This window comes from Westerdykella ornata (assembly GCF_010094085.1).
Source record: "Westerdykella ornata strain CBS 379.55 unplaced genomic scaffold EI97scaffold_51, whole genome shotgun sequence".
Taxonomy (NCBI): Eukaryota; Fungi; Ascomycota; class Dothideomycetes; order Pleosporales; family Sporormiaceae; genus Westerdykella; species Westerdykella ornata.
In genome coordinates, this window is record NW_022986901.1 from 21,611 (window position 1) to 48,121 (window position 26,511).

General features: G+C 51.4%; 5 protein-coding genes across 5 annotated transcripts; 1 reads left to right on the forward strand and 4 right to left on the reverse strand.

Annotated features, from left to right (window-relative positions):
* Nucleotides 1–61: 61 nt before the first annotated feature.
* On the reverse strand, nt 62–3,147 carry EI97DRAFT_486935 (uncharacterized protein; the record flags this gene model as incomplete). Its single annotated transcript, XM_033802170.1, has 6 exons — nt 62–729; nt 791–1,371; nt 1,420–1,503; nt 1,549–1,674; nt 1,732–2,892; nt 2,955–3,147. 6 exons carry the CDS (start codon nt 3,145–3,147, stop codon nt 139–141), a joined length of 2,736 nt encoding a protein of 911 aa, XP_033649239.1. The 3' UTR covers nt 62–138.
* A 177-nt stretch (nt 3,148–3,324) lies between these two features.
* EI97DRAFT_427719 (TPT-domain-containing protein) lies at nt 3,325–5,541 on the forward strand. The gene is made up of 2 exons (XM_033797231.1): nt 3,325–3,928; nt 3,978–5,541. The coding sequence occupies exons 1-2, from the start codon at nt 3,584–3,586 to the stop codon at nt 5,292–5,294; spliced, it is 1,662 nt and encodes a 553-aa protein (XP_033649240.1). The 5' UTR covers nt 3,325–3,583; the 3' UTR covers nt 5,295–5,541.
* Nucleotides 5,542–17,171: 11,630 nt separating this feature from the next.
* Nucleotides 17,172–19,499, reverse strand: EI97DRAFT_470971 (uncharacterized protein; the record flags this gene model as incomplete). Its single annotated transcript, XM_033801802.1, has 5 exons — nt 19,170–19,499; nt 18,949–19,115; nt 18,233–18,894; nt 17,837–17,926; nt 17,172–17,774 (listed from the first exon to the last, which is right to left on the reverse strand). Exons 1-5 carry the CDS (start codon nt 19,382–19,384, stop codon nt 17,172–17,174), a joined length of 1,737 nt encoding a protein of 578 aa, XP_033649241.1. The 5' UTR covers nt 19,385–19,499.
* Nucleotides 19,500–19,636: 137 nt separating this feature from the next.
* Nucleotides 19,637–22,643, reverse strand: EI97DRAFT_437575 (NADH-quinone oxidoreductase). Its single transcript, XM_033799369.1, has 5 exons — nt 22,460–22,643; nt 22,381–22,404; nt 21,942–22,324; nt 20,304–21,892; nt 19,637–20,250 (listed from the first exon to the last, which is right to left on the reverse strand). Exons 1-5 carry the CDS (start codon nt 22,575–22,577, stop codon nt 20,112–20,114), a joined length of 2,253 nt encoding a protein of 750 aa, XP_033649242.1. The 5' UTR covers nt 22,578–22,643; the 3' UTR covers nt 19,637–20,111.
* A 707-nt stretch (nt 22,644–23,350) lies between these two features.
* EI97DRAFT_387310 (uncharacterized protein) lies at nt 23,351–25,292 on the reverse strand (the record flags this gene model as incomplete). Its single annotated transcript, XM_033796113.1, has 4 exons — nt 23,351–24,260; nt 24,316–24,398; nt 24,451–25,124; nt 25,175–25,292. The coding sequence occupies 4 exons, from the start codon at nt 25,290–25,292 to the stop codon at nt 23,351–23,353; spliced, it is 1,785 nt and encodes a 594-aa protein (XP_033649243.1).
* Between the last annotated feature and the right edge of the window lie 1,219 nt (nt 25,293–26,511).

Below are 26,511 nucleotides of genomic sequence, written 5' to 3' on the forward strand. Positions count from 1 at the left end.
TCGAGACGCGCAAAATATTTTCTCAGAGGAAATTGAAGGGGAGGTGAAAAAGCGGACACGCGGTGAAAGGGACTGAGGTGAGATTGAAAAACTGCTGCTTGTTTACCTGTCGCGTTCACAGACTGCTTTGTGACGTCCTCACGACACCACCGACGACGGCGTTACACTCCAGTCATGGTCGAAGAAGCCCAGAGCGAGCGCGCCCTCCACACCTTTCCACCGCGAGAGCTCTCCAAGGACTACGAAGTCGGGCTGTCCCACACCCGTGACGGTAGGGACAAGTCGTGATGCCTGCAATATCCCCTCCTCATCCGCACCCCAGATCACGAGTTCGAGCCTTTCACCGTCCAGCGGCCGCAGGAATGCCGCCCCCAGCTGAGCCCCCTCGTACTTCCGCGTTCGTCCGGCGTGATCTCGTACAGATACACCGCCCTCGTCGACCAGGATGGGGAAGTTACTGCGAAGGCTTGGCCAGGTGTTGCCGATTGAGACAGAGATGACGTTGCCTGTACACCCATCGTCGACGCTGCTGAGAGACGCATTGCCCGATACAACGTTACAATCCGCATAAAAATACTGGTGCAGGTTTTGGGACACCTGTAGGGCAACGTGAGCGGTCTGCTTCCCCTGATGGCGGATGATGAAAGGGCCGTGGGTCCGTAGGATCGAGGTTATTGAGCCCAACTGTCTTCCATTGCGGTAGGAACCATCATCTTTACCCTCGAGAGTCTTTGAGATATGAATTAGCACTGGATCTACGCTTTTTCATTCGTGCATAAGAGCTACATACCTGCCATGAGTCCTGACTTCTCCTGATTTGCACGTGATTGAGCTGATCAAACACCACGTCATGTCCGTCAACAGTAACTCTGTCGAAGCCCATGACTGTGGGATCCAGCTCCAGCCTCAGAACATTCGATGTTGTAATCATGTGTCCTTTGACAGTGAGCCTGCCGTACTGTCCCGGATCCTCAAGATTCAACACACGAATTCCACCTTTCGGTCCCGTATCTCCCGGATCCCCAACCACCAAGCTAAACTCTTTCAGTCGCCTTGGAATCGACTCGTTACTCGCAACCTGTTGTCGATAGAAGCCCTTCAAAGGCTCCGTCGTCATCACCGTATCCCACCAGTGACTCTGGCCAGGAAATTCATGGTAGCTGGAGTTGGTACCCGCTTGGATCAATTGTTGGCTCAGAAGTCTGGAATTGTATGCGGGGACGTTATCGTCTAGCTCGCCGTGCTGTTGGAATACAGGAATGCCCTTCGCGTTTTCCATGAGCATCTCGTGCCGGTAGCTGTTCAGGGAGGCGCTGATGACGGAGGTGCGCCGGGGATCTGCGGGTTGCCATAACTCATAGGGGACGTACTCTGGCAATGATCAGTAAGAGGAAACGGATACCAGGAGGAGAAGCATGCTTTGAATTGAGGCGTAGCCAGACAAGGGTGCTGCCGATACGAGCTTATCTGGACGATGAGTGAGAGCGTACCAAGTCCCTTGGCCTATCTTGATCAGCAAATGCATGGATGACCGTACTTAGAGCTTACCGCCATTTGAATGCCCAGTCATGACCCATCGATTGGTATCTACGCCTGGGCCTTGCCATGCAACATTCGTCATCCATGATGGAATACTAGTAACTGCAGCTTCCACATCCGCAAAGCCCCAGTTATCTGACTGTTGTCAGCGAGAAGAACAGTTAGCAGGAACAGAGTAAAACATGTACTCACGCCAATCGTCCCCACTCCAAGGCGTAACGCCCGTAGGGAACAACACCCACGCACACAGATCAGAGACCGGATCGAGAGCGTGAGCGACCAGAGGACTATCTGCCTCAAGGCCCGCTCCATGATTGGCGATGACAACTGGAAGTCGAGTTCTGCCAGGAGAACAAGCAGCATTTTGTGCTGGGGGACGAAGCATGGCATATGATACCATACCGCCGGGATGGAGATAAGTGATTTTGTGCGGACTAAAGAGAGACTTTGGGGACAGAGGCTGAGAGACACTGAGGGTTTGAAGCTTTCCGTCACCATTGTTGGGTTTGTAGATAATATTGAGTTCAAGAGAAGAGACGTTCACATGAGGAAGAGAAATATTGAAGGAGAGAGGACGAGTCTGGCCTGCCACAAGGATTGTTTCGGAAAAGTTATAGAAGGTGGAGTTGTGCTGGAAACCGGTCAATCGCCGTCTACAACGTGAGAGAGCTGCTTGGGAGAGTGGAAGTGTCGATATAAACGAATATCTTACTTCAGAAGACTGCACACCTACGATCACTAGATCGCTCTCACCACTGTTCCGAACAGACACTGAGGCTAGCGGTGAGGCTAGCTTTCCGTGTACGACATCTGCCAGCAACACACCCGGCCGTGACAGCTCCAAACTCCCAGATACTTTCTCCACGCCGACGAGGACGTCGATGGTAGGCTCGTTGATACCCCCAAATGCCCGAACATCTCTCCAGAGACGGAGATCGATCTGATGTCTGCCCGGGGCAAGATGAAGGACAGGAGGTGCCTTGCGGAAGCTGTAGAAGTCTCCGCCAAAGTAGTGGACACGGTCAACCCAGTACTCGGCGATGGCATCAGTATACAGAACGACGTGTTGGGTGTCGTTCCCTCGGACTACAATATCTCCTCTTGCCCACGCTTGATACTGCACCGCTGCCCAACCATAGACGGTCTTGAGGAAGTCCCAGTCCACATTGTCGTAACCAATACTCAAGGACACATTAGCAGACGTCGAGCTACTGGTCGCGTGTTTGGCCTCAACAAGAGACCACGTCGCAGTACCATTGCTGGGCAGCGAACTTCGGAACCGCGCATCAGGATCATAGCGAAGCTGTCGAAACCCTCCCAGACACTCGAGCGGATCTGCTCCCCACGAACCCTCTACGGAAACGGGGTCAGCTCCAGTTCGCGTCACGCTGCACACGGATGAAGGTATTGCGTGCCTCGTGTTCCAATCTGGAATGGTCCCAAAACCTGCCATTGAGAGCTGATTGCAAGCGGGCTGCTCTCCTGGCGCCCGTCTAGCCAGACCATGCGCCGGCCCATACTGGGACAATCACCGGCGACACAGGAGGCGTGCAGACATGAGAGGAAGAGAGACCACAAGGGCAGCGCGAGACGGGACGAAATGGACATGACGGCGTGGGCCTGGCGTGGGCAAGGTGGAGTCCCTCGTGGCGCCTCAGCCGATGTGTGGTTGGAGGGGATGGCGGACTCCGCTGCCAAGAATTCCTGCGCCTCATCACGCTTGCCCGCATTAGGACAGTCCGAATTTAGCAATAAGATTGAAAGAAGTACGGAGTATTGCGAGCAGCATCACTTCAAACACCTGGATTGTTTCTCCAGTTCCTTCGCCTGTTTTGTCATTTGGGTCTCCCTACCCGACGGGTCGAATCCTTCTGTCGCACCGAGCATACCGCCGCGCCCTAACCGTACACCACCGATCCTCCTCGCTCCCAAAGGGAGACATCGCGAAGACACACCAACCTCCCCTCCACCCTCCGTCATCATTGCCATGGCCTAGATATAGTTTTCGACTGCTTCTCCCCTAAGCATACTGGAGCCCTGCGCTATGGCTTCCCAGGACTCGCCCCATGCCACGTTCAAGTTTCCCGCCTTCCAGCCAGATCTTCTCCCCACGCATGAAGAGGAGCCGCTGGGTATCAGCTCGTCCCGCACAGCCAGTCCCAGTCGCGCGCCGCCGAACGGAAGTGCTTTGCCCGACCGCTGGCAGCCGCGCAAGGAGCCGAGATATGGATACATGAATGGGTCTGCGCATTCTACTGCCGGAAGGCATGGAAGACAGAAGAGCCTTGGTGAGGCCATCAGGACGATACGGACACGGAAAGCAAGCGTCAGTCAGAATGCGCACGAGATTGCAGATGCGCTGAAGGCGCCCCTTTCCCCGACACTCATTGTACGTTGCGCAAATCACTTGCAAGACACATCGAATCTAACACCTCTAGGTACTCTGCGGCGTCTGGTACATGACCTCCATATCCTCGAACACCTCTTCAAAAGCAATCCTCACCGCCCTCCCTAAGCCTGTAACGCTTACAATCGTACAATTCGCCTTTGTCTCGGGGTGGTGTTTGTTTCTGGCTGCTCTTGCTCGGAGATACCCCCGCCTTAAGCACGTCATGCCCTTTCTGAAATACGGCATCCGGCCTCCCACACGAGAACTCATCATGACCACGCTCCCACTAGCCTTCTTCCAAGTTGGAGGACATATTCTGAGCTCCGACGCCACCCGCCGAATACCTGTATCACTCGTCCACACCATCAAGGGCCTCTCCCCCCTCATGACCGTCGCCGCATACCGAATCTTCTTCAAAATCGAGTACTCAATCCCCACCTACCTTTCCCTCATCCCTCTCACTCTAGGCGTCATCCTCGCTTGCTCCGCCGACTTCTCCGCCAACTTCATGGGCCTCGTCATGGCCTTCGCCTCCGCCGTCCTCTTCGTCACCCAAAACATCGTCTCCAAGCAAATCTTCAACGACGCAGCCGAGGCGGAAAAGGGAGGCCTCCCCCCAACCCGCTTCACCAAACCCGACAAACTGAATCTCCTCTGTTACTCCTCCGGCCTCGCCTTCCTCTTCACCCTCCCCCTCTGGCTCTGGTCCGAAGGCTTCGGCCTCATCAGCGACTTCCTCAACGACGCCTCCATCTCCCTCTCCGACAAACCCGGCGCCTACGACCACGGCCGTCTCGTCCTCGAGTTCCTCTTCAACGGCACCTTCCACTTTGGCCAAAACATCGTCGCCTTCGTGCTCCTCAGCATGGTCAGCCCCGTCACCTACTCGGTCGCGAGTCTCATTAAGCGCGTCTTCGTCATCGTCTTCGCGATCATCTGGTTCGGGAAACCGATGACGAATGTGCAGCTGGTGGGCTTCTTCCTGACGTTTGCGGGCTTGTATCTTTATGATAGGACGAGCGATGCGGCGAAGGCGGATAGGCGGGCCAGGTTGGCGCAGAGGAAGGGTCAGGGAACGTTGTTGCCGGTTTCTACGCAGGATAGGTTTCCTAGGCAGAACGGGTTTGTGACGAGTCCTGTGCCGATGGGAACGGGCGCGTATCCGATTGCCACGGGTGCGAGTGGGAATGGGAAGGTGGTGGAGCCGAGGGAGGAGAAGAGAAATGATGGCGATGCCAGTGGCGGGGGTAGTAAGAATCCCTCCTCTGGGTGGATGATGCCGGGTACGAAGCAGGAGGAGACGTGGAGGCCGAATGGGGCCTTGGGAAGGGGTCCGCCAGGTGCGGTGGGCGTTTCGTATGGGTAATTCTTGTGTGTATTATATTCTTCCTTTCTCTTTACTCTCTTATTTACTTGGTAGATTTTGGAAAACATGTAGGTGGTGCTGGTGATGATGATGAGGGTACTATATAACTATAGATGCATGGTATAGATTGAGGAGAGGGATATAAGGTCTTCATGAGCCGACAACACAGGGACGCTGGACGAGCAGTCGACAATCGATGTCTGAGAAACATATATAGTTATATGCAAATCTTATGTGCTGATGGGACATGCTACGCTCTTTTTGCTCGTATTTCCTCACGACCACGCTAAGTCCTGTCCTGGTCCAAAGGAACGATGATGTACTGCACATCATCAGCATCACCACCATCTATCACTATTCCCCTTCCTCTCCCCACGCATCTCCCATTCGTTCCACTTTTTGGCTTTTATCCACATATCTCCGGTTGCTCGAGATTCTAATCACGGCGCCGTCGACCCCGCTCCAACCTCCCCACTCGCCATTGTCGATCGACGTGAGCGTTTGGCTCAGCATGCCGTTCAAGAACTGCCCTCTTTTTCCGGCATGGCCATAAGTGTCCATAAATGCGGCCATTTATTTCCGTATTCTCCGGCTATGTCGACGCAACATCCAGGTTCCCCATTTGCTCTTGTAGAACTAGTCTTCCCCTCGTCTCGCATGATGGGTCATCTTCGATCATATTTATTTTAATCTCGCGGCTCCCTCAACATTTAGCTGGGATACATTTTGTTCTCATTTTTCGAAGCTGCGCCCCTTTCTTCCGAACATAACTGAAGCTTGAGACTCGTCCAATTTGCTTTTCTGGCCTTCGCCACCATGGGCGTGCGCGTCTCCACTTTGAAATCCCCATCGCCCGGGGGGCATACTGGTCTCTCATGTGGTGGTGGTGGCAATAACGCGAGGGTCCAGCCATTATGGCTGCCACTTCTTTTCCTTTTTGTTTGTCTTCATGTTTTGCTCCCTTAGTTGATATTGTGGAAACAGGGCTACGGCAGTCACATGGGCGGAGGCGGTTTTTTTGGCTGCGTTATTCACCTTTTGCCCTTCTCCGTTTCGGCCACGGGACATACGGGGTGTAATCGTCATTGTCTAGTAATTCCAGCAGTTCTGCATAACGAATGGGATGGATGGCACTTTATTGCTATTGGCGATTTTCTTTTAGCTGCGTTATCCTCCTTTCCCTGTCTGTTTTGGCGACGAGACACACGACACATAGAGGTCGTCGTTAACGAACTCTGGCAGTTCTCCAGAAAGTGTGGATGGCAGTCATATCGCCGTTGGCGAATTATTTTGGCTGGGTTTTTGCGGCGAAGATTCGCTTATCGGGACATGGCCGCCTGGTGTCAGCATTTTGGGTCTCGCTGGAGTGTTTAGGAACATAAAACCGTTCAATAACAGGTTTTAGGACACAGTATCTTTGAAGCGAGTTATGAGTGCTCGCTTTTGTAGGACTTGGAGGATACCTTTAACCCCTTTTGTCGTTTATGGTTTTTGAGAAGGAGTGTGAAGGTACGCATCAGCCCACTTCCAGTTGGTTTGGTTGTGCCTGGATTCTCCACATGATCTGCTGGAAACTTTGGCAAAGATTAGTCACTCCTTTCTCGGACATTTCTATTTCAGCGTGGGGTAATGAGTGTCCGCTTTTGTAGTATACGGGGTACATTTGACCGTCTCCATCGTCTTGGTTTTTGATGAGGAGTTTGAAGGCACGCATGGATGTGAGATCTCGGGAGTTTGGATGCGGTCATCCGTCATTGGGTCGAGGATCTAGGTTTTTCAACATAATCTCCATAGAAGGGCTTTTTGCGTCTACCCTAGGGAGCCAGAGACCCCGAAACTGCTCATTCCATCGTATCCTGTCGATTTTAGGTCCTTCGAAGAGAATGAGGAGTCCGATTTTCCAAACAATGGGACATAGGGGGAATGACTGCAAATTTCCGGTTGCATGCTTGGATTTTAAAAGTACCCATCTCTTTCTGCGCGACTGGTTTTTTGGTAAGGGCGAGAGCCCTCTTCCTCAGACATGCTTCGCATTGACTTGGAGTTTTCCGTTTGTCCCGGTGTCTCAGATTTTAGGTCCTTCTAAGAGAATGAGCGTGTGCGTCTCCAAACAATGGGACAGTGGAGAATGACTGCAAGTTTGCGGTTGCGTGCAAGGATTCTGAAAGTACTCATCCGTTTGCAGGTGAGCGATTTCTTGTCAACGGCTAGAGCCCTCTTCCTCGGACATGCTTCGCACTGACCCGGAGTTTCTGGTTTGTCCCTGTGTCTCAGAGATCGCTCATAATCTGGCATCACGAATGCTTCCGCGTACACCTACTGAGCAGCTAGAGACTTCCTTTCCAGACATCCATCAAGGCCCTGAACCTTTTCGAAAGACCCAAAGGAATTTGGAGGTCACACATCCGCTAGTCACTTGCATTTTCTTTTTTTTTTTTTTTTTTTTTTTTTTTTCCCGTTTCGCGAGCGAGTCACCGTCTGCCTCATAATTCCTTTGGACTGATGGTTACAGATTGGTGCAAACAGTCGGGAATCACATGTAGAGATTTTTGAGCCGTTTTTCACGGACTCTTTGCTGGTGCTTATCCGGACACATGATCTCCCGGATGTCTACCTTTGAGTTAAATCCAAAAAGATCAACCTTGGCGAAAGAAGTATAGCCTAGGAGGTTTTAGGAGTTTTGCAGGCGAGGATCTGGTTCCTTGACCATCGACTAGTTCGTCGCCAATTTCCTGTGCCGTCTCTCTTTGTGGGATGTGGAAGTTGGTTTCGACTAAGGGCGCTGTTGGATTTTGCGTGTGATGAGGACCTGCTTACCCAGACATAACACCTTCTCGGTGAGTTTTGATCTTAGACAGAAGCCTAGAAGTCGATCATGTTGCTGTCTGTTGTTGTTTTGAGCATGTTTCGCCGAATTTGTGTCTGCCGCGAGCGAGCGTCCAGTTTCTCAGACATGCTTGACGAATCTGGCGAGTTTTTTGGATCAATGCAAGTTTGAAACCGCTCATAAAATGGGGCGAGTTGCAAATTTGGCTCCGTGGTTGCGGTCATCGATGTGGATGTTCTAGATTTGTTTGACCGTTCGAGTATCTTTCTAATCGTACCCAGAGACTGGCAAGTCAGTCATTGACAGAATTTATCGCTGTTTGCTTGGAGTTTTTGTCTTTATGCCGCTTATCTTTTTCACATGCAAACGAGGATCTAACTTCCTAGGCATGGTTGCATATTGAGAATGATTCAGGATCCGTGCGAGCGGTTTAGGACCACTCATGCTATTGTTCTGGTGATTCTTGAGGTCCGTCATAAAAGGCGAGCGGAACTGCCGTTCCCCAGTCATGGCGAAAGAGCGCCTTCCTTGGTTCTATGGTACGACTCTGAAGTTTGTCATTACCAGGTTGGTACATTGGTTTAGAAGAGAGTTTTATCTAGAAGCGAGGAGGAGAGCCGGGTCGCTCAGACATGTTGGAAGTAAGCGATAGATTTGCAAGCTGCTTCAAGGAGTTTGGAACCGCATCATTGACGATGTAGTCGATCTTTAAGTTCCGTGGTCTTGGTCGAGAGGGTGCGTTGCAGGCATTTCCTGGATATCACGATGTCTTTTGTTTCATCCAGGGGCTTCGAAGTCGCCCGGTGCCGTCATAATCGAGCTTTGCAGGCGTTTCGCTAGTCGCAGGTGAGCAGGAGTGCTATTTGCCCAGGTTGTTCGTTGAGCACGCACATCTTCAGCGTCGAATACTGTGCATCGCTTTGATCAAATCGGTTGTCGACCCTCTCGCGCTCGCTATTTCTAATGCCGAGCCATTTCCTGAGTTTCGCGGTCGTGAGGTATGCCGTGAGTATCGGCGCGATAACAGTGGCTGCTGGACCGAAGGCCGCGGATTTTTCAGAATTACGGCAGCTTGCTCCTAAAGAACCGGGTTCCGGAGTCGCAGGTGAGGGAGTACTTTGTCCAACATATGTTGTTGCGCAACGCTTTAGCTGTATCCGATGGGGACTTCAGAGTCAATCATAACATCAGTCGGTGGAGAATTTTTTGGCTCTTTCCCAACCGGGCGAGAGTCCGGTTGTTGGGCACCATGAAGCCGCTCGCATATTTTGGGTTTCGAACTCTTGTGAGAAGGCTCATGCATTGAGCCTTTTAGGCTTTTTGGTGTTTTATTGCAAACCTGGGTTGCGTTCTAGATACGAGCTGTAGTAGCAAATATCCTAGTGGTATTTGAAGGCCCTTAGATTACTCATCAATTTCGATTGGGAACCTTTCAGCTTTCTTTTGCAAGTCCATTTGTGACTCCGCGAACATTCTGAATCTGTAGCCCTTCTGTAGTCAGGACATATCCCCTGTATTCGTGAGTCTTAGAAGAACACCATGAGGCGTTGGGTGATTGTAGATTTTGGATCCGGCTCCGCTGCTGGAAGGAAGTTTGTCTGTCTCAGTCGTAGCGGACCATGCTGGTGTTATTTTCGGTTCTAACTGACTGCTTCAGTACATGATGTCGTCCGTTCTGCAGTTTGAATATTTCCTTCACGCGGGGTCTATTGCTGTGCCCATCATTGAGGCTTAATGTGTATGAATCCATTTGCGTTTGCGGCTGCGTTCAGATTCCACATGATCATAGTGGCCGTCCCGAATATCTCTCCTCATGCCCCGGTCACCCCGGCGTTTCGGATTTCCGGCCCTCGGGTACTCCACAACGTTACGGGACCATTGTCTGATTTTATAACTTCTTCTAATCTCAGGCAGATAAACTGGAGGATGGGGATGCTACCATAGTGTTTTTATTTTTCTTTCTGTTCAACAGCTCCCACACATAGTCTCCTTCGAGGCGACTTTGAAATCTCCCTTCATCTTGCTGTTACTGCTGCTTGTGGGCTCTTTGCTCATTATCTGTACTCATCCTGCTGTTACTGCTGCTTGTGGGCTCTTTGCTCATTATCTGTACTCATCCTGCTGTTACTGCTGCTTGTAGGCTCTTTGCTCATTATCTGGACTGTTTCGTATTTTCGGGGATAAGTCCGCATTTCTAGTTCCTTTTCGATCCTCGTCAGGAGCTGGGAAGTGATAATGCAGGCCTTCTACGTGTGCTTGACATCTGGTCGAAGATACCCCTTTTGGAGAAAACGCAAAACAAAGAAGAGGTCAGTCTGTAGGAAATAGTCTCCACGAGATGTGTCAAACTTCAAAGCTCGCTGAGTCACTACATCGGTAGTCTTTCTCGAATTTTTGCTCTTCGTCGCTGTCCGCCCGCTCATGTATTAAGGGGCATATGCTCTGCTTGGGCTTTTTCCCTTTTCTTCTCTCATCTAGTAATAAGGGAGCAGCAAACACAGAAGCCGTTGGCAGATGTCATAGAACTTGTCTGCCATGTTGTGAGAGATGGGAAAGGGGAGGAATGGTCTTATACTACGCTTCGCTTTGCTTTTTATAGCTGAGCTCGGAGCGATCTTCGGACACATGCGGTTATCCCGACTAGAGTTCTTCCGTCTTAGGACCTGGACGATTGGAGATGTGAATGATGACTTTGTCCTATGTCCACAGACATAGCGGTCCAGAATTCGGAGTTTGAGGAGCGAGAGAGAATTGCCGGTTTCCAGACAACATGGAACCTTTTTGCCTATCGTTTCTGAATCTTCGATAATCTCCGACATTCGTTAATATCGTCGGGTTTGAAATTGCCCGCTCCGTCTAACGTATGAATGTGAGGTGCAGACATAGAAACTGTCGAAACTTGTTGTAGAGTGTAGTGTTTGGAAAGACATACAATGTTAAGAAGAGCTACTAGGCTGTAGAACATTTCTGGGCTAAGGTATGTGATCTTGTTTGTTGACATGAATGAATAGAGCTCTGCAGATATTGTGTTCTCCCCTGTTTTGCACGCTTTTGATTGAGACATAATGCGTTTCTCCTGGTGTTTGTTATTACAGCTAATGGACGGGACGAGTGGGATTGCAGATGGGAGTTGCATGCTGGACATCGTTGCTCTTTCCAGATACCCTAGGGTCTGGAGAGAGAGGCAAGGACATGAACAGTCTGCTGAAGAGCTCTCAATTATTGCAGCTCTCTGGAGCTGCGACATGATCTGCATCAGAAGCGGTTCTTCTGTATCTCTTCAGCTTGCTCGTCCAACCAAAGGCACCATGCCCCATCCGCCGTGACGTTCAATTCTGCTGGTAAGGGAATTGCCAATGCAGCTTCTATAGTATTAGACGCATTTTATTTCTGCGTCTAGTCTTAGAGGGAAGAGGGATATAGGAGTATGCGGGAACCAACGTTGGCTGCGACCACAATATCTAAAGGTTTAGTGTCCTTTTGATTCTTTATTTTGACTAATAGTCTCCTGCTTCTGCAGCGCATCGCGAGGTTGATTAATGTCTTTATTTTGAGGTAGGCAAGTGCGGACCGAGAAACTCAATTATTGTCAGACATTTGATAAGCCGTCTTGACTGTAGGACAAGATGATGTGTCCCCCTCAACATAGCAGCCTGTCCCAGGTTTTTCGAATTTCAAATGATACCCTGAGGGCGTACATATATTACTCCCCACTTCCGCTTTGTTCGTTTCTGGAGGATATGGAATCCTGTCCAGATGTTTACATTTTGAAGTCAGAATCTTAAAGCAACACATTTTGACTCCGATATCCATCTTTGGAAAACCTAGTAAAAACGGAGGAAGAAAGGACGGCAGAAGTCCTTCAAGTCTGCACATCAGCACAGCGCACCCGACTTTATGTCTTTCGAGCGTACTCAAGTGGCTCATCGTTGGGAGCCGACGGTATTTTCCGCAACCGCAGTCGGCCGCACTCTGCTGGCCACCCGCATAGAATACAACGTTGTGTCCTTTCATTGCAAGAGAAAGGGAAACTGCAAGTCACAGCTGTACCACCCCTCTTACACATCTCTTTTAGGCTTCAGTCTTTGAATTGTGGTCGACGAATGCAGTGTTCTGGCTGCTAAGATGCTGCTCGACTAAGGGGAACAACTTGTTAGCCACAAGTAGCGTGTGTAACCAGCCAAGCTTGTCATGTGTATGCATGGTGGCTTTTTCCATTGTGTATTTGATGTTGGAGGCACCTGAAATGGCTCATAAATGGAATTCCACCTTATTCTAGAAGGTATGCACTGTGCGATTGAGCAGCTCCTCTCACAGCAGTTCCATCCGCGATGGCAGTGCGCGTAGGCTCGAGGACCGCCAAAGTTAATGACGTCTGCGGTACCTTCGCGAAGTGACTGCCAGCTGAAGGACATAGTATTGAGGAAACTGTTTTGTGACGTTCAAGAGTGCGGCTTTGCAGTTGTGCACGAAGGCGCAGGGCGGAGGTGGTAACAAGACTCAAGGAGACGGTGGGACATCGGTGGCAAGTCTGCACTCAACTTTACTCTAAAGAAACGGTTGCAAATGTGCGATCTGAGATTGACATAGTTGTATCTCGCTGGCCTCGGACAGTGCACAACATGTTTGAGCAATATGGTTTTGGATGCGAATCTCTCACCACATAATCTGCACTTGTGATGCATAAGACTAAGGCGTTCAGGTTCTTCGTCATCAGAGCGGGGCAGTACGGATGGTTTTGCGTCAGTGAAGCCAGTGAAAACTCCCTAACTATCCATCAATTCAATATATTCCTCGCCGAATGGAATCGCAATCTGGGTACTCCGCTTGCTCAGCATCTTCTTCGATTGCCTCCAAGTCTCATAACCAAGCTCCCGGCATCCTTCCTCCTCTGTTTTTTTCCCTTACACTAGATTTGTAAGAGGGTTGGACAGATGCGCGGACTTGCACATGTTCAATCACGTCCGGTGTTTTTCTGGTTCAAAAGAAGTCCGCAGATTGAGACATGAATTGACCACGATGAGTTTATAGTCCTGTCGAGCCGTCGGAGGAAAAGGGAGAAAGAATGAATTTTCCTTGATACGCAACATAAATTAGGTACCAACGTCTTGTAGATCTAGAACATCATGTCTAGGGCGTAGAACTTCTTGTTCTGTCGTATGCCCTTCTTGCTGGCAGCCATGTTCGCTTTTAGGATCTAGGTCCTAGTATACACATTCATCGATATCGAAATGGTTTCAGGCATGAGTGCCGGACTGTGAGACGGACAAGCCGTTAAACGCTGAGTAATTTTCTTATGTGGCTCAGCTATCGAACTGCCTCGCGGGTCCCAACGGCAGACGCGATATTGGTGTTATGGATGTCGAGGCCAGACATCTACTACATAAGCCTTCTGGTTGGAGCGTTGGCGTCTGTTTGCTAACTTCAAAGCTCCAACTTATCCTACACATCGCCGCGTTTGGTGGAAATTTAGTTCTCACGCCACATGTGTTTGGATTGAGATACTTCTGACTCAGGAAACGGGGGAGCTGCAAGCGTGAAAGGAAAACATTAATTTGTTGTCAAGGTATTCTGAGCATCCAACCATTAGAAATTGGGTTGCGTGTCTACCCATGGGAATGGTAACTCTCCGGACATTTTCTACACTGTGAATAGATCGTAGTTTACTGCTTTTCCTTTTTCCAGCCATTTTGTATCCTGCATCAGCGTTGCGTATCTCTTGTTTGTTAGATAGTGAACTGCGAAGGGCTGCACAACAATGTTCCAAGTGGGTATATAGATCTGTGCGTCATTCTTCTTCAGGTTTTCCGTGGGCTCCTCTCCAAATAAACAAAAGAGGGAAGACACTAGGAACATGAGTGAGGCCAGAGTGTGGTTTACGTGTTCTAGACTCATTTCTTCGACAAACATGAACGCTTTCTTGACATTCTTGAGATGCACGTCTCGGCCGTCCATAGCTTGAGTTCCGTACGCTTTAACAATTCAGCACCTCACTTCATGCGTATATTTCTTTGAAGGCTTTGAGTCCTTAATCGCTCTGGAGCCAAACAGAAAACATCTTAAGTTGCTGATGTGGTTCTGTCTCAAGAGTGGACATGTCGGATGATCTCGGCTTTTTTACGAACACATCGCCTGGATTCCAGGGTAATGCGAGCGAAACAAGCTCTCCATAAGCAATCCCTAGAGCGATATATATGCCCCGGGTAGCTTAAAACCTGTTTACCATCCTCTTTGCATTTTACAGACCGTACCTATTCCAGGCATAGGCCGACACGAGCTCTCGTTGTCGAGACTGCGCCATAACATGCGCCAATTTGAAACACTTCCACCGCTATAATTTTCGATTCCAGAACCTTTTCTTCTCCGGCTTCTTTTAGTGGTCAGGCGCTGCAAAGACGAGAAGAAACATGAGTTTTGTAGACGGCTGTTTCCAATTTCAGAACACACATGAATTCGAAATAGCGTTTTTAGAGGACAACGCAGCAACATGTGTGCGCGTGTGTGTGAAGAAAGTAAGAACAACCCAAGGTCTTCCTAGAAGAACCCTTAATAAATGGACTCCTGTGACTCGGAATCATGTGCATTTGCAGAAGGAGTTCTGGAGGACCCACGTTTGTCTGCCATGCCTCGTTTTCAAGTCCCAAACTCCAGAACCTGGAATTTTCATAACCTCGTGGCTCACCCTTTTTATTGTCCTGGCGCAATAGTCTAGTCGCGCGAAACGCGACATAGCATCCTGAACGAGTTGATCTTGCCGGCTTGAAGCGGATCCATCATTGCCAACGTCCATAGTTTTTCTCTACCCATTACCCATTCCCCATTCATGTTCGTAAGCTAATGGCAAGACATGGGACGATTCGTATTTCCATGAAATTTGTTTCAGGTTGAGGATTCGCATAGATGCGCTCCCATATACGTTGTTTGCTTCTGCTTCCGTGGCAGTGTGTGTGGAACATGCGAAGAAGTGCAAGTGCAGACGGCGTGGAATGTGTATGCCCTTTCGCTAATCCAAACATAATCTCGTCTCCGTAGCTCTAGAAATTACAGTCCCATGGAGCTCCTTTTTCCTCGACGAAGTGACGGCTGCCTTGAAAGATCGCACCATTCCTCACAGCTGCGGCTACTCCAGACTTTCTCCCGACCGCCGTCGGACTCGACCGGAAAGCGAAAAAGACATAAGAATAAGTTTTTCTTTTTTTTTTTCAGTCATGGATCTTTCCACCTACGTGGCACTCGATAATGTGTTGATGTGGACGACTCCGTTTCCCAACTCCAGGAACATAGGGGTCTTCTTTGATCTTTTCGAGTCCAGAGATCCTCCACATGCGAGCCCCACTTCTTACTTTGAGTGGAAACTCTCCCCCTTTGGCGTTGGCCTGTGAAGAAGAGAGAAGAAGAAGCGAGAGGAGCAGACCGACGAGGCGATTAAATCTGTCCTTCTTTCCCTGTAAACATACGGGAGGTTGTGATCGTTTTTCTAAACACAGACACCTACACATTAGTCCTTGATTTTTAGGCAACCCCGTTTCCTAACTTGGAAAACATTATCTCATTGTCTCGTCGTTTTGAGTCCGCAGAGTTTCCACATCCGTGGTCCGCCTCGTATTTTTGGAGAAAACTTTCCCCTTTTAGCGTTGCCTGTGAAGAAAAGAGACAAGAATCAGGAGGAGTCGCCCAACAAAGCGCTTAAATCTCTCCTTCTTCCCAAGAAACATGGCGCCCATGTTGATCGATTTTCCAACCACATACACATCGGTCCCTGATTTTAGACTACTCCGTCTCACACCGCGAAAAACATTAAGTCGCTTCTAACTTTTGAAGCCCAGAAAACCTCCACATAAGAGCCTGGACTCGTTGTTTTCGAGAGGACTCTTCCCTTTTGTCGTGTAAGGAAGAGAGAAGAGAGGCAGGAGGAGACGACTGAAGAGGTGCTTAAATTTGGTTTTCCCTTTCTCTTATTCTGGGATTATGGGGAATATGAGAGTCGAGGTGGTCGCTTCTCCGGATACATACACATCGGTCCCTGATTTTAAATGACTCCGTTTGACAACTCGAAAGACATTGATGAAGTATTTTCTGACTTTTTGAGCTCAGAAATCCTCCACATGAACGAGTAGCCTGAAAGTTTTAGAGGAAACCTCTTCCCTTGTGCCTGTGAAGAAGGAGGAGCAGACAGACGAGGCCTTTAAATATCTCTTTTCCCTAGGAACATGAGGGTCGTCGTGATGGCTGTTCCGAACACATACACATTCGTTCTGGAGTTTGACTGATGCCGAATGGCTCCACGCACATGCACACCACCATTCGAGCTCCTCGTCGAGAACATCAAGACTCCCCTCTTTTCCACTTCCAAGAATCCCATGTGCTCAACAGGAGCATATTTGCGCCCCCAAACACACAGACAAACGGAGACCAGGCCATCACCAACGTACACCCATTTTCTCAATCGAACGCCGCGCAATGAACATTTGGAAGCGCCAGGCGCCATTTCAATCAAAATTTCACCATCTTTTTTACTCCCGCTTGTATAGAGGAAGAAGGGGAAGGAGAAATAGGCACAAGTGGTAGAAGGGAACACCGCTTTATATCCCTCTTCCCCCCCCCCCTCCCCATCGCTTCTACGCAAAACATGAACGCCCAATCTAGGCACTTTCGACGCACTGTTACATGAAATCCCATACACTGCAATTTTCTCCACCCACCCACTGCACCTTCCCCAACCCGTCTCTTTCCAGAATATACCGCAGCTTTCCACGTCTAACTAAACATCTATTTGCAATTCCTCTATAGGTGGAATTACCTACCTAGCACAAGCTAACTAGCTACAACCTAATAATACAACAGGTGAAATTTTCCTTTTAAACATACTACTATATGTAGAGGCACGCTACAAAGCTAATTGCAGTACCTCCTATATTGCTGCCCTGCCAGCTGTTTAAATTAGATGTAGAAAGCAGCAGTACAGAGGAAGTGTAGGGGGGTGTTCAGTTGGATGTGAACACTGAACAGAGGCTGTACACAAGCCTACACAACCCCCTTCCCCACCCCCCTCATCCATCCCCCCTCTCCATCTCCCTCATCCCCCGCCTCCACTCCCTCCACCCAACCCCCTTCGGCCTATTGACGGCCAAATGACTCATCGGCGACGGCTTCCGCACCAGCAACGTGCGTCTCCCCCGATCGATACCTCGTTTCACCTGGGCGAGTGCGAGTCGCGATTGGCCGGGTGGATGTTGCGGCAAACGGAAACGCGGGCGAGAAGTAGGAGCAGGTGTAGGAGCAGCAGCGGCGGCGGCACTCGCCAGCATGGAAGCGTCGGGTTCGGGAACGATGTCGAGATAAGGTTGTGAGGAGGGGGCGTCGGTGGTCGTGGTTTGTTGCGGCGCTGGAGAGTAGCCGTCGTTTCGGCGCCGCCGTGTTAGGCGGTTCCTAGATGGTGCTTTCTCCCTCACACCCTGGACATCGGTTTTCTCCTCTTCCCTGAATGAGAGGAATGCGCGGATCTTCTTGACAGAAAGCGCCGTTTCGAATTTCTGCCATTCCTGCACGGCTCGGGGGGCGTAGAAACCGAGGAGAACGAAGGCGGCGACGACAAAGGCCCAGAGCGGGTACCATACGGAGGAGATGCCGAAGTTGGTCATTCCGAAGAGCGTCTGCGATATTCTCTTTGTGTTAGGGGGAGGAGGTTTGGTTTGGGTGGTGAAGGGAGGCTTACGGCGACCCAGGACAGTGGCAGGAAGCCGAATGCGAGTGCGTTGAGGCGGGCTACTGCTTGTCCTTGTGAGACGGTTTCGGTGTTGAAGGCCTGGAAACTGTTAGTTTTCCTTCCTCTTGTGGTTTTCCACGTCCGAGTGAACAGCCTCTTTGGAATTCCTCCGTCCTGCGGTTTTTCAACAGCTAGGAATTGCCCAGTTATAGACAGCTGTAGCTATAGGTTTTATAGAGCCGTATATCGAGGCATAATAACCCTCAAAACCCATCTTTCCCCTAACCCGAACAGATTGCAGGAAATGACTTGCGCTCAACAGGCAACCCAGCTCCCACGAGAAACCGCAGCGAGCCGTTCAACCGGACGTGAAAAACGAGACAGTCCATCATCACGCATACATACCAAACTCAACAAAATCTCCAACTGCCGATGTATAACACCAGAGCTCTCCTGATGATGCACCAGATTCTGCAAACAATCCGCCGTCCGCTCCTGCAAATCCCTAACCTCTTCCCCACCCCCAAAAACCCTCGTGCAGGAAGACGAGACCTGGGCCGTCTGCAGCAGCGCCTCGAACCGCTGAAACGCACTGACATGCAACCTTAATTCTTCCCGCAACGCAATCACATTGGCGGTATCCCTATGCAGCGCCCTCGTCTGCAGCAACACGGACGGTGCTTTTGCCTTCTCCCCTCCTCCTCCATGCAGTTGCGCGTCCCGCAGAGCCAATTCTTCCCGCGCGCATCTCCACACTCTCGACCAATCTGCCAGGAGGGCGAAGAGGTCCACGAAGATTCGCGCTGGGCAGGAGAAGAGCGGTTCGCAGCTCCAGTTGCCCGCTACGCAGTGCCGCTGCAGGGCGTCTGCGACTTTTGCATCCCGGCAGGCGAGTGCGATGATGGGAGTGGATTCGCCTTGTTGTTCGTTATTGTCTTCGGACCTCGAGGAGCCTACGTATGTGGCGACGGGGCTGAAGGAGATTTTTGCGTCTATGTCATGGCTGCTTTGGAAGTCGTAGTGCCAGTCTGAGCGCACGTCTGGGTATTGCATGAAGAAGCGCAAATCTAATCAAGTTAAGCATTTATCTTCAGGAATGCAAGGGAGGAAGGATTACATACCTTTTCTGGCTTTCTTAAATACCGGCAGCACAACCGTGCCACGCTCCCACATGTGCCGCGCCGTCTCAAAATCGAGGAAATCCTGTATCCAGCCGTGAGAAACTCCAGGCAGCGCCGAACTCAGCGCTGCCGAAAGCCATTGGGGTTCTCCCACAATTGACAGAATCCTGCCAGGCCCATTAGCTTTGCCGTAAATGAAATATTCAATCACCCATCCTCACACGATGAACGGAGTTTTCGTCTCCTCAGCCTTCTCCAAGCACCTTCTCAAGTAATCAGGGATGTCGAGTGCGTTCCCAATATGGAATGTCTGCGAGTCGAAATAGTACTTCACCCCTGCCCTGACCTTTGACATGCTACTCTCTTGCTCCAAGTAGTATGCCAGCGTCCAAAACGTCACTGACTCCGGGGAATCCGCGTCCACCGGAATATCCATTGAGTGAGCTGCGTACGGACGGTCGGCGTCTTTTCACATCCAGTTGTACACCCCGTTGGAGGAGTATAGCAGACGTCGCAATTGCCCTAGGGTAGCTTGACAGCGCCTGTCAACGTATAACTTTGAAGCCGAAAGTTCAAAGGACTCAGTCGGACCAGGAAAACCGCATCAGTATCCAACCCCCAGAGTTCGACGGTTATAAACAAACTATCTCCAGCCTCGGTGGCTGCGTGCGGCTGAGACGATGAATGAGTTGCAATAGGTCCGTATCCCACCAATATACGCCACAATCGAGCGTACGACCATCACACTGCCTCCAGCCTGATGCCTCGCGAAGAGTAAGTAGTGGCAGTGCTGCTCTGACCCGATGTTGGAAGCGGCATGTTGTGGCTTCCTTCTGACAGACATCTCTCCCAGTTCCGTCGCAGCGCCACGATAACACTCTCTCCTTCCTCTTCCATCCGACTCGAATATCCGCTCGCAATCTCCCTTCCTGCAGGCAGGCAGTTAGCAGTTCTCCCAGATAGTCCAATCCCAGCCAGCATAAGAGGAATAAAACCTGAAAATATGACCTTTCTGGTATTGTTATACACATCTACCATCTTGATGCCAGTCAGATCGCTGTCCCCTCGCACAAAAGAGACACACACAAAAAAGCAGGAGACCATGCGACCCTATATACAAATCCACTAACCCCCCCACACCCCCCAAGTTCAGAATTCTTCTTTTACACATTGGCCGCCAAAGCCCCCGCCGACTGATCAGGTCCATACGCCACCTGCGGGTTCGGCTCTCCAGGCGCCATGAAGTTCGTTTCGGGGTTCTTCGCCGCGATGGCTGCTGAGCAGCGCGCCATTGTCGGAGAACTATGAATGTCAGTTACGAATCACCACAATCCGAATGGACGTCAACTACTTACTTCCTTGAAATCGAGTCTGTGAAGTAAAAGTTCTCAATCGGCTTCTTGAGCGGCGCTCCCGTCGGCTTGGAGCCCTTGTTTTGATCCACCAGCTGCACCTTGCTCAAGCCAGGCAGTGCCACCTCCTCCACTACATCGTACCGCCTGAGAGCAGGCGAGATCTCCTCCATGCGGTCCCGGAGCGCCTCAACGTCGTCATATGGCAGCTCAGCGCCGAGGTATTCTGATGCAGCGCGGATGATCTTCCAGTCTTCCCTGGAAGCGCCCGGAAGGCCAACGGCGGCACGAGCCATCTGTACGCGCCCTTCGGTGTTGACGTATGTGGCGGACTTCTCCGTGTACGCGACGCCAGGAAGGACGACGTCGGCAAGCTGTGCCCCCTTGTCACCGTGGTGTCCCTGGTAGACGATGAAGGCGTCCTTGGGCAACTCAGCCTCGTTGACCTCGTCGGCACCGAGCAACCAGATGAATTTGGGCTTCGTCTGTGCAACCTCGGGCGAGGGCACTGTGAAGCCAACCTCATAGGCAGCTGCACGGGAAGCGGCCCTCTGGAGAACGTTGTAGCCGTTCCATTCTTGTGTCTGGAAGTTGGCCTTGTTCTTTTCGACGAAAGCACCAACTTGCTCGAAGAAGGACTTGGCGTCGGGGTGTTCTGCGACCGCGCTACCAACGATAATCATAGGCTTCTTCGCAGACTGAAGCTTCTTGCCGAAGGGTCCGGAGAGTGCTGCCTTCAGGTCGTTGGCATTTGAACCCAGGTTCTCATACTCGAATATGCTCTCGAAGTCCTCGCCAACCAGGCCAATCTCCAGATCAGACCTCAACCACTGCTTCCGGATGCGGGTATTGAGAACGGAGGCCTCGTGTCTGGGGTTGGTTCCTAGGAGGAGGATGACATCAGCCTCCTCTACACCAAAGATGCGGGAGTTGAAAGCGTAGTTGGAGCGGACGTCGATGCCGTGGGCAATGGGTTCGCTGCCACCGGGCTGATCCAGAGCCAAGTTATCAGAGCCAAGCCTGTTAGCAAGATCCTTCATAGCCACCATAGTCTCCGTATCGACAAGATGACCAGCAATAGCTTTGAACTCGTTGCCCTTGGGCGCTATTCTCTTGTACGCCTCGCCAATCTCCACGAGTGCTTGCTCCCAGGAGGCCGGTTGGAACTCGTTGTCGACACGGATGAGCGGGTTCACGAGACGTTGCGTGCTGAGCGCGTCACAGGCGAATCGCGACTTGTCGTTGATCCACTCCTCGTTGATATCGTCGTTCAAGCGGGGAAGGATACGCATGACCTGGATTCCGCGGCTGTCGACCCGGATGTTGGAACCAAGGGCATCGAGGACGTCGATGGTTTCGGTATGTGCGAGTTCCCAGGGACGGTATTTGAATGCCCACGGCTTCGCAGTCAAAGCACCAACGGGGCATAGATCGATGACGTTTCCGGACATCTCGGTGTTTAGTATGGTCTCCAGGTAAGTTCCGATCTGAAGGTCGTTGCCACGGCCGGTTGAGCCGAGCTCGGGCGCGCCCGCAACATCATTGGCGAAACGGACGCAACGCGTGCAATGAATACACCTGTTCATCGAGGTCTGCCGCCATCATCAGCAACCTTCCAAACCCGCACACTGATATCCCCACCTTGATCAACGGCCCAATGTTCTTATCCTCCACCGCCCTCTTCCCGCCAATCTCATGGAATCGTCCCCTATCCGATCCATACCTCATCGACTGATCCTGCAAATCGCACTCACCACCCTGATCGCAAATTGGGCAATCAAGCGGATGATTCGCCAGCAAGAACTCCATGACGCCCTCACGCGCCTTGTGCACAAGCGCCGAATTGGTCTTGACGACCATTCCCGGCTGTACCGGCCACGCACATGAGGCGACCGGCTTGGGCACCTTTTCCACTTCCACCAGACACATGCGGCAGTTACCAGCAATCATGAGTTTCTCGTGGTAGCAGTAGCGGGGGACGGTGGAGCCGGCTTTCTCGCAGGCTTGGATGAGGGCGGAGCCGGCTGGGCCGCGTTAGACGGTACGGGGATGGAGGCTGGTAAACTTTGAGCGGGCGTACCTTCAATTGACACCTTTTTGCCATCTATGAAGCTGGTTAGCTGGACGTTGGGACAGATAGACCTGGGGGGCCAACGAACCGATGGTGAGCTCCACCTCTGCAGGCCTCGAGCTTGAGGCAGAGAAGGCCCGGCAGCCATTGAGGCTCGCCCTCGGGGCGGCTCTCTTCAGCGACCGGAGAATTGGTTGCCGCAGCATGGTGACGGGCGCGTGGAGGGGCGAGGGGGATGGGTTTGTTGCTGGGAGCTTCGTCGGACGTCAGTGTTGGTGGTTTCGTAGGTCTCAGCTAGCGGGATAATCCGCGGGGGCTGATTGGTTGGTCGGCCCTGGCCCACGGGTATAAGAAGGTTTTTCCGAGCATCCCCAACGCCTTTTCTTTCTTCAACTCATTCAAGGGCAGAATTTATTGTAGGAAGGTCTAGACGGTAGACGTCGCTCGCAAGAGTGGCGGATACCGTTTCTCACTGGACTTTCCTCTATTACCTGTTCGAGAGCGCGACTCGCGGGGCGTCGTAGCTGGAGCAGATGAGGATTTCGTCTGATGATATCGCGTTCCTTACCAACGATGCTACATTTTTCTCAAAAGCCTCTATACTGTGCCATATTATTGCGTTCAATGAAAGCTCCATCTACGTCTTATGATATTCATGGTTTCAACGCGCCCAAGCCCGGAACGTGAAAGCTTCGTGTCTCACTGCCTTAGCCTCAGACTGATAGGAAGAGAGCTCAAGAACTCTTGCAGAACTACGTTTGTGGATAGCCATTAACAACATACATGACCAAGTCTCGCTACGTCTAATATCCTATGAACCCTTCCCATCTATACTATTGCATCTGACATGAACATGCACCTCACCTACTAAGCTCTGGCATATCTACAACAGCTCTTCGCTACTCCCGCAAACCTAATTTCGTATGGATCCTCGATCATACTTTGTCACTCAACGCCTGCAACTTGTGCCATCCGTCTCTTAGCCGGACTCGCCCTTTCCGCCGCTCTTGCTCTCCGCAGCGAGGCTCTCATGCGACTCATCCGGGAAACGGATCGTCCGCTGTGCGGACTGTGGCTCCTTTGCAGAGCCACCATCGACCAGCCCATCATTCGATTCAAGGACGGCTGGTGACACCAACTCTTCCTTCGCCTTGCCATTCTCCTTGCCCCCACTGTCTCTGCCGCTCGTCACATTCTCCTCCATCGCAAAAGCCTCTCTCCTCGTACTCGACTGCGTAGACTCATTGCCCCGAATAATAGACCTCCCAATCTGCCTCACCCGTCGCGAAGCCGGCGTACTGGTTCCGCCACTCGCGCCTCCAAATCGATTCCTCAGCCCCTGTCCCGCCCACCCGTCATGCTCCCTGATATGGAACGGCACATCGGGCTCATCGTCTCTATCTCTGGATATGGCCTCGGAAATCGTCCTCGGGAGATAGAAGCCCAATTTCGCTAGCGGGATGCTGAGACCGTGGATGACGATGCTGCAGATGACCAGGAACCAGATGACCACATGCAGGACTTCTTTCAGATACTCGGCATCTGCCCTCACCTCTCCATCCACCTTGATCCCGTCAAGGAACTCCTCTGCCACGTACAGATAGAAAATGGCCGAGACGCCGATGGGCCCAAAGAATCCAACATACAGCGCCTGCCGCATCTCTTCAATCTGGTGGATTTTCTTGTGCATGGCCCAGATGATGGGGGGGCGACGGAGCAAGATGACCAGTATGCCGAGTGGAACGAGGCGGTAGAGGGGCATGACGTGGGAGTTGAGGAAGGAAGACCAGGGACAAACGGCGCCGAACCAGATGAAAATGGAGACGTTGAGGAGCATGTCGATGGTGGGTTGGAAGGAGTCGTCCATGGTTTCAAGGCGGAACCAGTCGCTGGTGAAGTGTTAGTAGGTGGATGAGTCTGATTGAAGGAGGGGAGATTGCTTACTCCCAGGTGAAGGTGTTGCCGGCGATGAAACAGGCGAGGACGTCGTCAGAGCCGACCATGCCCATTGTACCCACTATGAAGAGCTAAAACGCAGTCAGTAGAGCAAGACTGTAGTAACGTTCGCCTCAGACTTACTGCTAAAGTAATGGCAAACACGAGAAAGCTCTCCCTATCAACGTACTTCCGCTCCTCCGCCCAGTGCAGCAGCTCCTTCGCCAACCAACCCACCACACCACCATATATGACACTGAGGATGATGGTGTATCCCCAAGTCTCACCGAACCACTTCCCCATAGCATTCGCCGCACTGTTATCAGCACCCAAGCCCCCATGTCCAACATGCTGAATCAAAAACAGCGGCAGAAACAGAAACGGATATCCCAACCCGTCGTTCGCTCCCGATTCCGCAATGATGATCCTCTGCAAGTCCTTGGGGATATTCTTATCCGCAAACTTGCCCTTGACAATACTGTTCGACAGCACAGGATCCGTCGGTGTAACACAAGCGCCAACAGCCAAGGCCTGAACGAAGCTTATATGGGGGACAAAAGCGTACACCAGCAGGCTGGTGCAGACCCACATGGCAACCATGCCAGGGCCGAGAAGCAATGCCAAGCTCTTCCATTCTTTCTTGAGGTACTTGGATGGTAGCTGGACGCCGGCAAGGACGAGCTGCACGCCAAGAACAAGGCGAGTGAAGTAGAGAGTGACGGTGTTGAGGGCTCCAGGAGAACCCAGGACGTACTCTTCGGGTCGGACAAGATTGGTTGCGTGGGGGGAGAAGATGAGTCCGGCGACGAGGGAGATTACTGGAAGGGGTGAGGATACAGCTCCGACCTTGACATGGAGGCTATCTTACGTGCTTCGGATAGGTAGAATTTCTCTTTGCATAGATACGACACAAGACCGAAGAGTGTGATGAATCCTCCCAGCGTAGCACAGACAATGTTGAAGTTGTCAACCACAAGAGTGGGCATGGTGGATACCAGCAGATATGCTTCTTAGCTGTGTTGGCAAGTGTTCTAAGTCGTCTGCGACGACCAGAAGCGAGTGTTAGGGAACCGGAGGACTGCTCTTGCTTCTGCGTCTACAAGCGTTCGCAATTGGTTGAGATTTTATCGATCCCGCAATTGTTATTGAATCATGGAGGATGGATGTGGTGAAGTTGAACGTTCTGAAGACCGCCACTTTGAACGATGGTGCCTAACGGATACGTGATGGGACAGAATAGTCCCGAGCAGTGTATAGGGAGCAGATGGTCTATCCGCGGTGCAATGAAAGTGTCGTAGACGCGGTGTATGGGGATGCTGAACAGGTAGTGGTTTGCGGGTTGTCGCCCAGAGAGAAGAAATCCCAAGTTACGTAGCGTCTAGGCGGAACTTGGCCGCCAAGTCTGCAACGTCTTACTGTCAGCGCACAAGAGGGCAATGTTCACGGTGGGGGCTATAACGCTGGAATGATAGGCTGCTCGAACGATGAAGAGTAAAGATGTACGAAGATAAGGCATCTGAAATACATATTACACAGTACAGTCAAACGATGACATCACCGCCGTCGCAAGATGCCAGGTGCCTCTGGATAATTGCCAAGCCGAGTCCAGACCTAAACTCATAACACTGATAGTGTGCCGAATTATTATGACTGTGGTATGCTCGGTACGGGGTACAACAACACCGAAACGTGGCAGCTGCTATAACATACTGTGGTATAACACCCTTTTCGATAAGGATATGAGGCTTTTGAATGGCAGTCGTCCCATATTTGACAGGATGGCAGTACACAGTACGGATACAGATGATACCTAGGTACCTAGGTAGACGAGGCTATCGAATCGCCCCGCATCTCAGCCAGCCTCGTTTCCCACTGCTCCCGGTGCTCCGTGCTGTTATCGTTATCGATAAGGCGACGGAATCAGGACCAAAGCTCCCCCGACTTCGGGCGCACCGCCACAGGCGAGGGGGGCAAATCAGGGGCGAGAGAAGCTCGCCTTGGCAGCCCTACGCAGACTAGCGTACCCGCTGCATCTCGTCCCTGCATCGAAGCAGGGGTTTGGGATCTGCATCTCGAATTTTTTTTGCCCGCTTCCCGATTTTCTGTTCTCGCCCCAACGAGAATCATTGAGTTGCGCCCGAACCCGTAACACCCACGCTGCAGGCCAGCAGAGACGTCCCGATTTGAATTCTCCACTCAATGAAC

Bases quoted from the DNA above. Each gene is read 5' to 3' on its own strand.
- EI97DRAFT_427719 (XM_033797231.1), top strand. From the start codon at position 3,584: ATGGCTTCCCAGGACTCGCCCCATGCCACGTTCAAGTTTCCCGCCTTC. The intron at 3,929-3,977 runs GTACGTTGCGCA...TAACACCTCTAG, and splicing joins CCCTTTCCCCGACACTCATT to GTACTCTGCGGCGTCTGGTA.
- EI97DRAFT_437575 (XM_033799369.1), bottom strand. From the start codon at position 22,577: ATGCTGCGGCAACCAATTCTCCGGTCGCTGAAGAGAGCCGCCCCGAGG. The intron at 22,405-22,459 runs GTTCGTTGGCCC...CCAGCTTCATAG, and splicing joins AGAGGTGGAGCTCACCATCG to ATGGCAAAAAGGTGTCAATT. The intron at 20,251-20,303 runs GTAAGTAGTTGA...TGACATTCATAG, and splicing joins ACAGACTCGATTTCAAGGAA to TTCTCCGACAATGGCGCGCT.